This window comes from Brassica rapa, chromosome A07, assembly GCF_000309985.2.
Source record: "Brassica rapa cultivar Chiifu-401-42 chromosome A07, CAAS_Brap_v3.01, whole genome shotgun sequence".
Lineage (NCBI taxonomy): Eukaryota > Viridiplantae > Streptophyta > Magnoliopsida > Brassicales > Brassicaceae > Brassica > Brassica rapa.
This window is the reverse complement of record NC_024801.2, coordinates 23,045,760-23,059,642: the sequence shown is the minus strand read 5'-3', so window position 1 is coordinate 23,059,642 and position 13,883 is coordinate 23,045,760. Positions and strand designations below refer to the sequence as shown.

The following is a 13,883-nucleotide window of genomic DNA, read 5'->3' as shown; positions in this document are numbered from 1 at the left end:
AAAGTCATTGTTAGAGTCTGGTTTTATGTTGGAGACATAATTGGTTCGCCTATTTCAAACAACTTTTAACGACGATATAGTCCTTGTTTTATGTTGTAAAGACTATTTTGGTACTGTGGATTATCTGATTTTCACGTTGCGGATTTAGAACGAGTTGTAAACATTGTATAAGTTTATCAACAGATAACGATGATTTTAATCTAATCATTGTTAATTTAGTGCTAACACCATGATATTTTTCAAAAGCCAACATAAGTTATTTATATGATGTGTCCATCGCTCTAAAATGACGGATTTTTTTGTTCCCGACGAGATATATATGAAGAAACGACTTTGTCGATAGCTTGTTTCCGACGGATTTGTCCATCAGGAATCGTCTATTTTCTTGTAGTGAATGGTAGATATGCCGTAGTTAATGTAATGAATTTATGTTTCATTGTAGTGCGTACTAGTTTAGAAAAACATATACTACTGTTTCATTCACGTTGAGCTTCGGGGTTCCATATCGGTATATGGTTTTAATGTTCATACTGGAAAGGCATGTGAACGATTCAAACAATAAATGAATTGTATGGACACTCCACGGTTGTATGGGAAAACATCTTGAGTTTTTTTTTAAATGATTTTATCTTTATCAAGGTTGTATGTAGGAGTGGACAAATTGCTAGGGAAACTGTCCAATTTGAAATTTTGGTGTCCTAGGTTTGCGGACCAGATCATATTTCTAGTCCAATATATGATACATATATTTTTTTTTTAAAATAACAAAAAATTGAGAAGAGAACCAATAAATTTAGCATTTCATCAGAAGTCCTTATGGTCGGTTTTTTCTCAATCTCTTCGAACCTCTTTCCTTCTCATCTTCAGTTTTCATTGGTCTTACAAAATTAGAAAATGTTGATGTCTAGTGTATATTTAAAGCATTTCCAATGTAAAATTTTGTTTTTTCCTCTAAAACAGAATAAAAGAGAATATGAAGTAAAAATGTTTTAACTCAACTCTATTTTACGCTCTATAATAGAATAATAAACAAAAAAATAGATTACTCCATTTATAGCGTAAATTCCATTAGAAAGTTAGGTTGAAACATTTAATACTTCATACTCTGTTTTATTCTATTTTGGAGTAAAAATGTATGTAATAGGGTTGGAGATACCCCTTATTAACTTCTATTTGAAACTCACTGTGTTCCTATTAGCTTAATCTTATGGATTTTCTAGTTTTTATTTTATGTTCTGAGTTAATGTTAATAAAAGGTACCAATTCAAGATTAAATAATTTCATATATTTAAATTTTCTATAAGATATTGGTTCATGATAGGTTATAGAAAAGTGTTTTAGTGAGAAAAGTTAAAACATTTATTATCGTGCATTAATTATTTCCTAATGTATGTTAACTCTATGGCCTCGAGGAAATAATAAATGCTCGATCAAATAGATTGTCCATCGCGCTTATATAAGATCTACATGTATAATCCCTCTTCCCTCACACAAACACACAAATATAAATACAAACTAAGAACAAGATGGACAATCTGGCGTTATGTGAAGCAAACAACGCTCCTCTAACGCCCATAACGTTCTTGAAGAGAGCTTCGGAATGTTATCCAAATAGGACTTCCATAATCTATGGAGAAACTCGTTTCACTTGGCCTCAGACCTATGACCGTTGCTGTCGTCTAGCTGCTTCTCTCCTATCTCTTAACATCGCCAAGAATGATATCGTATGTCACTTCCTCTCTCTCTCCAACAAATCTTTTTGTTTAAATTTGTTCAAAGTGTACAGTAGGTGTTAGAAAACAAATCTGAATATAAGAAATAATTATATTCATTTTAACTTGGATATGAGACATGACATTAAAAAATGTGTTTAGGTATCCGTTCTGGCCCCAAACATACCGGCCATATATGAGATGCACTTCGCTGTTCCCATGGCTGGAGCTGTCCTAAACCCTATCAACACCCGCCTTGACGCAAAATCCATCGCCGCAATCTTCCGCCACGCACAGCCCAAGATATTATTCGTAGACCGCAACCTTGAGACCTTAGCTAGAGCCACGCTCCATCTACTACCAGATGAAGAGCAGCGGAACCTGCTGGTCATTTTCATTGACGAGCCCGATCGCCCTAAAAGGATTTCGTCCAATGATCAGTTAGACTACGAAGAGCTCATCCGTAGGGGAGAACCTTCGTCCTCCTCGGTTGCACGTATGTTCCGTATTCAAAACGAGCATGATCCGATCTCGTTAAACTACACATCGGGTACCACGAGCGAACCAAAAGGTGTGGTGGTCAGCCACCGTGGAGTTTATTTGAGCTCTCTAAGCGTGATTATGGGCTGGGAGATGGGGAAGTTCCCGGTCTACCTTTGGACTCTGCCTATGTTTCATTGCAATGGATGGAATCTCACATGGTCAGTGGCAGCACGTGGAGGCACCAACGTCTGTATAAGGCATGTGTCTGCCCCGGAGATTTATAAGAACATAGAATCGCACGGCGTGACGCATATGTGTTGTGTTCCTACAGTCTTAAACATTCTGCTTCAAGGAAATTCACTTGACATGTCACAAAGGTCAAAGCCGGTTCAGGTTTTGACCGGAGGTTCATCGCCTCCTACTGCCCTTGTAGAGAAAGTTCAGCGGCTCGGGTTTGAAGTGCTGCATGTTTATGGGCTCACGGAGGCCACTGGTGCTGTTCTCTTTTGTGAGTGGCATGACGAGTGGAACAGGTAATAATACAAATTTATAACTCTATTTACAGCATCAGATTTTCCTGTTGTTCACAATTACTAAAAAAAAAAAAGAAGCAAAATTTCACTTTTCAAAAGGATTGAAATTGAAAAAAAAAACTGAAATGATGAAGTTATTTTGAACTTACAACCATGATAAATGTTATTAAGATTGGTTTAACATTTATATTACTCAATTAAAACAGACTTCCAGAGAAGCAACAGATGGAGATGAAAGCAAGACAAGGGGTAGGCATCTTAGCCCTAGCTGACGTTGACGTAAAGAACAAAAAAACCCAGGAGAGTGTCCCACGCGATGGGACGACAATGGGAGAAATTGTCATGAAAGGAAGCAGCATAATGAAAGGGTATCTAAGGAATCCGAAAGCTACATCTGAAGCGTTTAAACACGGATGGCTCCACACGGGAGACATAGGTGTGATCCATCCCGATGGTCACATACAGATCAAAGATCGGTCCAAAGATATTATCATATCGGGAGGTGAAAACATCAACAGTATTGAAGTTGAGAATGTTCTTTACAAATATAAGAAAGTGCTCGAGGCCGCTGTTGTCGCCATGCCTCACCCTATGTGGGGTGAAACCCCTTGTGCGTTCGTTGTTCTAGAAAAGCGTAAGACTGGTCAAGGAGACTGTGATGATCAGTTCATGACAAGAGAAGGTGATTTGATTAAGTATTGCCGTGAGAATCTGCCTCATTTTATGTGTCCGAAGAGGGTTGTGTTCATGGGAGAACTACCTAAGAACGGCAACGGAAAGATTCTTAAACATAAGCTAAGAAACATCGCTAAAAGTTTGGTTATTAATGATGACAATACTATTGGCATTAAGCACTAAATATCATCTCTCATGGAAAATCCTTAAGAGTGAGATGATTAGAAATCTGGTATTTATTGTTTCGATTATAAAATCATTTTTGAATAAACATATGTAATGTTTAGTACAAATAATTGTAATTTACCGAAACATTTAGATTTTATTGTACTTTTATTCTTTAACTGAACTTAATAGATAGGTTAAATCTCATATCTATTAAATCACATTGAACCTGGACGAACCATATTGATCCATGATAGGCGGTTATAAAAAATTCTCCAAGTTTGAATGCATCCAAAAATGTTAATGTAACATCTCGAGTTGTGATATATGGAAAGAATTAAGATGATTGATTTGGCTATTTATTTCAACAAAGTTGACGTAATTTTTCCGTAACACATCCGTTTAGAACTCCAGAGTTAAGCATGCTTGAGCTGGAATACTTGAAGAATTGGTGACATATTTGGAAGTGATTCGCGATACAGTGTGAGTGAGGGCAAAGAACGGAGAACGGTCATGTGATGATTACAAGATCAGTAAACAAGTTTTTTGGACCTTGGAAAATCAATGCACTGCCCGTCAGATGGGTAGAGTGAGCGGACATGGGTGGCCCATTGGGCGCTTGGGCGTTACAGTTAAGTTGAAAATGAAGATCTTCATGCTTGTTGGTGCATGGTAATATGATGTCTCTGGCATTCTTGGATGGCTAGATATGTCTTCTGCGTTTTAGATGTCTCTCTTGGTCGTTGTAATCTTGTTTAAAAGTGTTTGAGCTCATGAGCTTGCAAATAAAGTAAGCTGAGAATGAATGAGGCATTACTTTATTCCAAAACTAAATTAGATAGAGTCAGTCATCAAAGATCGAATAGCAAAAGTTGAGCTATTAAGTACTTTCTCAGTTCCAAAATATACAATTTTTTATATTTTTTTTGTTCCATAAAATAAATTTCTTATACTTATAAAGTATTTTTGTATATTTTTAAGAAATATTAATGAGAATATTTGATTTGACTAAATATCATTGGTTGATAGTCATTAAAAATTGTATAATAAAATAAATAATAAATTTGATTATAAACATTTATTGTATTTTTAATGTGTGAATAGCCTAAAAACTCCTTCTTTTGACAATGGATAAATAGATTGTGTCGGTAACGTTCAAATTACCGGGCATCAATGACTGAGAGGGTGATTTGGTTCACTGACACTTCATCACCGCGCTGTGTACTTGACGACGATTCAGTCTCAAGAAGACTTCTCCCAACGCAGAAACCGGGCCGTTTAGGCTGAGGAATAGCCGTAGTTTCGCTCCCAAGCATCACCATAACAGTCGACATCACTGGTCTGTCTTCAGCACGTTCTTGAACACACAAGAGACCAATTTGTATACATCTTAAAATTTCATGTGTCCGGAGTACTGCTGATGATGAATCATCTATGATGATTGGGTCTACTATCTCTATCCCTTTTCCTTCCTTCCAGTATCTCCACACCTTCGCATAAGAGATGGAATTTCTTAGTGTTATCGTCAGACTATAACTGCAAAAAATATCGAAATCAGGAGGTTCTTAGCATACAAAACCGAGGAGATTAAGGTCACGATTTGAGTTGTAGAATCCGTTAGTCTTCTTGCCACTTATAATCTCAAGAAGCAAGATCCCGAAGCTGAAAACATCTGACTTCATCGAGAATATCCCATCCATTGCATATTCTGGAGACATGTAACCGCTGCATAACAAAGAATAAACACCCATACGTTAGGTTTTCTTTTAAATTTGAATTTAAGACAAAAACTCTTTTGTGGTTTTGGAAAATAATTGCTTACTAAGTGCCGACCACCTTCCTTGTGTTAGCTTCCGTCTCTTCCCGTCCAAAGATCCTCGCCATCCCAAAGTCGGAGATCTTAGGAGTCATATTTTTATCAAGCAAGATGTTACTTGCTTTCAAGTCTCTGTGGATAACCCTAAACCGTGAATCTTGGTGAAGATAAAGAAGTCCTCTAGCAATACCATTGGCGATGTCAAATCTCTTTTGCCAACTTAAGTTAGAGCGCCGAATTTTGTCTGCAAATCGATCACAAGCCAAAACATGTTAACTTGTCCCCAAATATGTTCAATTATTAGAAAAAATGAGCTGTTTTGAGTCACTAACCAAAGAGATGAGAATCAAGGCTTAGATTCTCCAAGTACTCATATATCAACATCTTCTCTCCCTTATCGACACAACAACCGAGAAGCCGAACCAGGTTTATGTGCTGAAGCCTGGCAATTAGTCTAACCTCGTTCTTGAACTCACCGGTCCCTTGTAATGACTTTTTCGATAGTCTCTTTACCGCGATTTCTTTCCCGTCAGGTAACATTCCCTATTACGACACATTTATGGTAAAATGAAACCTTGTACAGTGAACTAATGATAGATCTTGAATACGTTGTGCATGACCATTACCTTGTAAACAATACCGAAACCACCTTTTCCAAGCTTGTTGCCGTCAGAAAAGTTGTTTGTTGCAATAGCAACTGCTTCAAACTCCATCAATGGAAGTTCTAGATCCTCTGTTTTGCTTTCTCTGGATATGTAACTCTTTCTTGTTACTATCACTTCGTCCGTTAGCGAATCCTTGCTTCTCACTTGATCGACTGTTTCATTCAGAAACAAAAGAACATTTTGACTATCAAAACTTACAGACGAAATAATGAAAATGAAAGCTATTTATTTACCAATAGGTGTTTGAACTGCTGTGGCTCTCTTCTGTTTTGTTTTCCAAAACCGGAAAATAATGATACTTAACAGAAACAAAATGCTCATTCCAACACTCGAACCTATGATTTTTCCATTGTTGGTTATCTTGTCATCTGCAATAGAAACGAAGCATGTATTTTTTTTTCTTTTAGTTTAAAAAATGTATTTTTCTTCTATTACTTGTCAGAAAAGGAAAATCCATCCCCCAAAACTTTTGATAAGACATTTCTTACAGATTATTTAATAAAGTTTTTTTTCTTTCGAATTTGCTAATGTATTATCTCTCCATTTGTTAATGTGAAAACATAACTTTTGAAAAATGTATCATGGCATTAAGTCAATTGTTACATGGACCTGCATTTATGTATACTTATAATTTTGTCAAATTATTAAAATATTCTAATAACACACAAACATCACCTTTCAATGTAACAATTTTGTGTATATATATTATCAAAAATTGTTGTAAGTGTATCTTAACAAATACAAATACAAATCCAAGACAATATTTATCATATAGAATTTTGGCCTATTTAACTGAATATACAAATTTCTTGTGGTAATTGCAGATCTATGCATTATTTTTAAATATTTGCACAACCATGTAACAATTGTGCTGTGTTGCCAATATTCTCCTCGAACTGAGACGAAAATGTTAACCTGTTACCGAGGTTGAAGAACAAAATGTATTTTGATTGCAAGTGGAGAGGAAGAGCAATATATGTAGAAAACCGGTTATAATTTGACATAGTTGACGTACATACATATTGAAACCGGATTTAGGAGCAATAATTTATTGTGATCCTATATTAGACACATATGTTGCATGAAGTTCATATTGGAATCAGTAACCGGTTATAAATTCTATAAAACCAAAACATCAGATCTATAACCGGTTATAAATTCTATAAATTTTAGACACAACTAGAGAATGAGTTTAACTTTTTAGAACGAGACGATCTTTTAACATATAAAATGTAATTAAGTGCTTTGGGTTTTTGCAGGAAAGAAAAATATTAGTTGAACATTCTTGATTCTTTGCATTATTATCACACTCTCTCTCTCTCTTTCTCTCCTCAGTTCTTTGCATTTGTGGTAATTAACAGTGTGTTCAGCTCACGTGTAACGTGTAACAGGTCGTATATTAGGAGCAATCAGTTATAATTTGACATAGTTGGCGTACATAAATATTGAAACCGGATTTAGGAGCAATAATTTATTGCGATCCTATATTAGACACATATGTTGCATGAAGTTCATATTGGAATCAGTAACCGGTTATAAATTCTATAAAACCGAAACATCAGACCTATAACTGGTTATAAATTCTATAAATTTTAGACACAACTAGAGAATGAGTTTAACTTTTTAGAACGAGACGATCTTTTAACATATAAAATGTATCTAAGCGCTTTGGATTTTTGCAGGAAAGAAAAATAGTAGTTGAACATTCTTGATTCTTTGCATTATTATCACAGTCTCTCTCTCTCTTTCTCTCCTCAGTTCTTTGCATTTGTGGTAATTAACAGTGTGTTCAGCTCACGTGTAACGTGTAACAGGTCGTATATTAGGGGCAACCGGTTATAATTTGACATAGTTGGCGTACATACATATTGAAACCGGATTTAGGAGCAATAATTTATTGCGATCCTATATTAGACACATATGTTGCATGAAGTTCATATTGGAATCAGTAACCGGTTATAAATTGAGTCAATTAGCCCAAAATCCTAAAAGAATGTAGAAATTAGGTAAATACCCAAGAGCCAAAATGTATGGGGCCGAAAATGCAAGTAGTAAACGTGAATTGACGATACTGTCCTTAGGTTGCATAGAAAGATATTTTACGGTAGGCCAATTTTAGGGTGGAAGCTATAAAGGTTTTTATTGGTTGTAGTAGTAATGATTACCTAAGTATTTCTCACCCCTAGGTACGTGAACGGGATAAGTTGAAAAGTATTGGCGAATCAGAGGCTTGGGGTATTTGACAGGAGCGGCTGCATAAAAGGGAAGATCCTATAAAAGGTTCAAGCTTTGGTGGCTCGTCGGTAAAAGGGCATGCAATTTCTGTTTCGAGGACGGCGGGGAGGAACCAGAGACCGCATGTTAGTCACCGGAGCAGAGGTTTGTCACCGATGAAAGTGGATCTCGGTGTCGTGGATGTGTTAAAAGGGATGGCGGTTCCCTCAGACATGAGTGAGGGGTAGTTCGTGTGGTTCAGACTTTGAGACAGTGGTGTCTTGAGCAGTGGCGGCGCGAGGGTTTGGAGTCGGATATTCTTCAGAAGCCAGCATCTGTGGCCGCGGGGCGCTCTGGAGTAGGCTTGGTCATGACGGCGTCGGGTGAAGAAACGAGCTTGGACAACTCCGTTCCGTGTAGCTGCGGTTATAATTCTCTTCTTTTAACATTTTAATACCCCTTTCTGTTGAAATAAAAACAGAGAAGAAGTGTATTTGGAGTCGAAATAAAATGTGTAGTTAAGGTGAAGTATATGGACGACATCACAATGGTATGCCCAAGAGATGTTGTTTTGTTTGCAAAACTTTTCCAGATTATGGGACGAGTGATATGTTTGTGGCGTGGGGAATAGAAGAAGAACGAGACTGGTTTTGGATTCGGGGTGATAGAGGATGAGAACGAGAGTTTTCACACATTTAAAGATTTATCCAGCTAGAATATGTTGTTCTTGGACAATATATTAATTAGCTTCTATACAAAAATTGCTAGGAGAATTTTTGGGAAGTTAACGTTCTAATTTTAGGAGTGGACGGATAAAAATATTATTGGATACACTAGTTATATTAATAGACGACAATAAAATATTGTAGCCTGTTAAGCTTTTCATTAGCATGTAAAATATATAAAAGATTGTTTTAGCATTTGTTTGTATTCTCTGTTTATAGCGCAATCCAGTTTGAGATGTAAGGAGTACAATACGTATTGATACGTTATATTTAAATAAAATCCCTTCTTCGTATAATGCTGTAGTTATTGAGTAACCAAGTCTTTTGTAGATTACAACAAATAAAAATTAGCTGTGTAATTGAATAAGAGAGAAGTGCTCTAGGAAAGTATGGAGAATGTTTCTTAAAAATATTATTATCTGGAGAAAACCTTCAAGACTTCAGCTAAACATAATATTAGCTATATCAATAATAAAAGAGAAGTGCCGGTGAAGAATTGGATTTAGACCCCTTGGAATCAGTTGAGAGGAACAATACAAAAGCACGAGATCCAAACTCTGATGCTAACAGTCAGCTACAAATGATGAAGCTAGCTTTGACTTGTAAACCGAAAGGAGTCGGGACAAGCAATGGTTGTGAGAGGGAAAAAGAGACATCCTTTGAAGGGAGCATCATAGAGGGTAGATGCTGAAATGTGTTGATGAGAAGTGAAAAGCTGATAGCATCTCTGTGTGAAAGTTATTTTTTGCTTTTTAGTAATAAAGTGTCTATTTGCAGGGTTACATCTTCATTGGTCGGTTACTTGTTATGTTAGCCAGTCAATTTGTTTTTGTGAAGGCTAAACAATTTAGTAACAATCTAACAGACCTTGAACAATAGCACTATCTATTTTATCTTTTCTCGAGACGGTTAAACGGGAGTTTAGCAATGTCTCTCGTCGTTTTGGTTTGCTAAATTCACTTGTAACCGTTGGTGTAATGAAGTGTCTGATGCAGGATTGCATTTTCGTTGGTCGGTTACTCGGTGTGTTAATCTGATAGTTTGTTATTGTTAAGGGTAAACATTTTAGTAGTCAAACTTGGATGATAGCAGTATGTTTAATCTTTTATCGGGACTGTTAAAAATGGGAGTTTAGCAAGGGGTCTGGTCGTTTTGATTTGTTAATTCCACTTGTAACAGAGAATCAGTTCAAAAAAACAAAAAAACTCTGCTCTCTCTTAAATATATATCAAGCCCCTAGGGGGAAATCTGAACATAAATAGACCGGAGCTCCGATGAAACGGAAATTGCTAGGTTACATGGAAAAAAGAAGAAACACACCTAAACACACAAATCTAAAGCGAGCTAGAGGAGATGTGGGGAAGAAGACGAAGGAGGCGGAGCCGCCACCTGCGACAGACACCGCTGCCAGCATATCATTGTATCCGGGACATCACTATAGCAGAGTGTCCATGCCAGCTAATAGAACCTTCACCGGTGTACCTTCAAAGCTAAGCCATCTCAAAGGGGTCCCGCTGCCACATAACACCAGAGCCATAAAGAACATCCGACTCTGAAACTCTTCCACCGTTGATTGCGAAGGGTCTCCACCTTCTCACAAGTCCGAACAGTCGTCACCGGGAGAACCGCCATCTCTATGGATAGATCCGCCGTCAAACGAGCACCTCTCAACAATCGAGACAAACTTTAGGGATCCCGATGATTGACTTGCGGATTCGGCTGTCTGCTCCACCGTCCTCAAGCAGAGCCTCCACCTAAAACCAACGAGCCACTATAGAACAGCCAAAGCTTTCCTAATTCTGTCGCACAACGTAAACAAATCAGAAGAGGAAGAGAAGAAACACCACCAAAATAAAACCATATGACATCTACAAGGAAAAAATGGAGGCGGCGTTACACTGCCGCTTGGATCCATTTGGATTGGACAATTGACACAAAGAAGACAGAGTAAATAGAGTTATGTCTGATATATATCATTTAAGGGACGAACAGTAACTTATAAAGAAGAAGAAGAGGTGTCTTGGTTTGGGGAAATTTTATGAATATAATATAATATATCAATTTGTCTGACCCAGATACATTTCATGTAGAATTGGATTATCAGAAAAAGAATCTACAAGAATATGTGGGCATCATGAAAATCGAAGAGTAGAAAGCAATAGGGATATAATGGTCATAAATTAATCGACAATTCCTATGAAAACAAAAATGTGTATAGAGCTAATTATGCGATCTTTCTTGTGTGTAGAGTGCAAATTCTCTTATAAATTCTATAAAACCGAAACATCAGACCTATAACCGGTTATAAATTCTATAAATTTTAGACACAACTAGAGAATGAGTTTAACTTTTTAAAACGAGACGATCTTTTAACATATAAAATGTATCTAAGCGCTTTGGGTTTTTGCAGAAAAGAAAAATAGTAGTTGAGCATTCTTGATTCTTTGCATTATTATCACACTCTCTCTCTCTCTTTCTCTCCTCAGTTTCTTTGCACTTGTGGTAATAAACAGTGTCTTCAGCTCACGTGTAAAGTGTAACAGGTCGTATATTAGGGGCACGCTTGGTATTACCACAATTTATACAGTACCATTACCTGTTAGCTAATTTATATCCATTTTTTTGTTATCTAGTGCAAATTCCTTAGAATTTTATAGATAATTAAATATTTGAAATTGTAACTAGTGCTATTAATCGTCGTGAAGAAATGACTAATCATTTTTTTTAAAGATAGAGTTCATTTGTTGTAAAATACTTTGGTTGATCAGTTGAAGATGAGTGTACTAGTTAAATAATAATAATAAATTTTATTCAGTTTGATGTATCTTAACTAAAACAACAACAACAAAAAAAATATTACAAATTTTACGTTTAACTATACATATGTTTTTATTTTTAGAAAATATATTTTTACCAAGATATTTTTTAGATATGTATAATATTGTTATATAGTTTAGATATCAATTTTTTAAGAAAATTTAGATATCAAGGTCAAGAAAGTCTTTCTAAGATTTTTTCAAAATCGTTTTTCTAAAATTTTTTCAAAATCGTTTTTCAAATTGAAAAAAAAAATTGATATAAAATTCAGAAAGTCTTTCTAAGATTTTTTCAAAATCGTTTTTCAAATTGAAAAAAAAAATTGATAATAAATCGAAAAATCAAAAAAATTATTGATGTTTTTAATATTTATTTATTTTAAACCTAATTTGGTCATTTTGATCTTTAAAAGGTAGTTTAGGAAAAAAATTGAAACTATTTAAAATTATTTCTCTATTTTTTTTTATTTTTTTTTAAATGATTACTATTTATGCGCATAACCCCTTAAAATGCAAATGACAAAGAACTAACCGAGATCAGCAGCGGCTTGTCTAACGTAGAGATCCTGACCTCCCTCAGCAAAATATCGCATATCCAACATATCTCCGGTCCAAATCACACATCCCCATCCACCATTACGAATGTCCGCATTAGCGAAAGCCGTACAATTGCAATTTTTTAGACAACGTGCCTCGCACTCCTCTGTCCCAATTCCTCTGTCCACTATTGTCTTTGTAGTATCAGGCAACTTCATGTTCTTCAACCTCACAAACCCATCCGTACCGTCACAGCTCAGCCTCGTCTTCCTGACGCAACCATCAAAATCATCTCTAAGATCCCACTTATTTCTTGGCTTAAACCCGTGGATACAGTTACAAACTGGTGAAGCGTTGGAATCACAATAACCGTAACTCCCACACTGTTTGTAGTTATTGCATATATCCCTTGGTGAGTACCATAATGGTCTCCAACTCTGTAACCTCTCGACCCAAGTTGATCGTTGTAATAACCCGGTCGGGGTTAGGGTTAAGATCGAGTAAATGTTGCTTTTTGTGATATGGTATGAGTAAGTTATTTCTTTATCAGTCGCTGAGAAATTTAGAACTAGGTAATCAACTGGTCTTACCTCCGGTATGCCGTTAAACCGGATTCCATCCCATGGCCGCTCCGGTACACTATAGACTCTTTGTTGCATACGTAAACTTCCGGGAACCCTATGGTCTTGAATTTAGTCGAGTAATCCCCGCTTGATGGATCATCTGGGGTTTTCCTGGATCTCAAGAATCTGTTCATTCCGGTTTTAAGATCCCAACCCAATTTCATCTCCGGAAGTAAAGTGTCTGTCGGAAAATCGAAACTCTGCCACAAGTACTCGTAATTGTTGGAGTGTCTGAGCACGAAGTTACCGTTATCGAGAAGCTCTGCCACCACAGGAGATCTCACAGTTCCTCCGGTTAGGTTCGTTGACCAAACAGGTTTATTGGAATGATCCAAAATGACGAGGTTATTGTCGGATATTTTGAGAGATCCTTTGGAGTGAGAGAGAGGGGTGTCTCTGTTTGCAACCCATACGTAGGTTCTGGTAGGAATTTTCTTGTACCAAATCCCGAGATACCAACGAGAACTTGACGCGGGAGTGAAGAAACCGAGCTCGAAGATTTCACTGCGAGATATGATGGTTTTGCTGCTTGAGATAGTGAGAGATTCTGTAGCTGACATAGTGCTGGCAGAGACATCGAAGGCTGGAAACAAAATGAAGACAAAGATTAAGAAGAAGGTGTAAGGAGAATGGTAGTTTGGTACATTTCTCATCTCTCTCTATTATCCTCTACGCCTTTGTCTTGAGTTATGAGAAAATTTATACACACATATCTTTCAAGATGTTAAACATGTCGTGTGGTCGATGTGTGAACGGTATTTACACGACTACTTTCTTTTTCTTTTTCTTTTTTGAAGGTCTTTTTGTTGAACGTACACGACTACTCTCTACGTTACTTTCTTGGTCTTCTTGTTTGTATTTGAAATACTATTGACTATGGACTTTACCTAGCAAATAAAACCACTCTTCTTTAGTTTTC

General features: G+C 36.5%; 2 protein-coding genes across 2 annotated transcripts; one reads left to right on the top strand and one right to left on the bottom strand.

Annotated features, from left to right (window-relative positions):
- The first annotated feature begins 162 nt into the window (after positions 1-162).
- On the top strand, positions 163-3,642 carry LOC103831071 (benzoate--CoA ligase, peroxisomal). The gene is made up of 3 exons (XM_018652807.2): positions 163-1,724; positions 1,875-2,728; positions 2,935-3,642. Exons 1-3 carry the CDS (start codon positions 1,527-1,529, stop codon positions 3,584-3,586), a joined length of 1,704 nt encoding a protein of 567 aa, XP_018508323.2. The 5' UTR covers positions 163-1,526; the 3' UTR covers positions 3,587-3,642.
- Positions 3,643-4,594: 952 nt separating this feature from the next.
- LOC103831072 (receptor-like serine/threonine-protein kinase SD1-7) lies at positions 4,595-13,617 on the bottom strand. Its single transcript, XM_033274924.1, is given in 8 exon segments — positions 4,595-5,058; positions 5,143-5,293; positions 5,391-5,628; positions 5,717-5,927; positions 6,011-6,201; positions 6,283-6,417; positions 12,337-12,969; positions 12,972-13,617. Coding segments are annotated over 8 exon segments (2,535 nt in total). The 3' UTR covers positions 4,595-4,728.
- Between the last annotated feature and the right edge of the window lie 266 nt (positions 13,618-13,883).

Excerpts from the sequence above, each read along its gene's own strand:
- LOC103831071 (XM_018652807.2), top strand. The coding sequence starts at position 1,527 with ATGGACAATCTGGCGTTATGTGAAGCAAACAACGCTCCTCTAACGCCC. Across the intron at positions 1,725-1,874 it reads ACATCGCCAAGAATGATATC|GTATCCGTTCTGGCCCCAAA; the intron begins GTATGTCACTTC and ends AAATGTGTTTAG. Across the intron at positions 2,729-2,934 it reads TGGCATGACGAGTGGAACAG|ACTTCCAGAGAAGCAACAGA; the intron begins GTAATAATACAA and ends CAATTAAAACAG.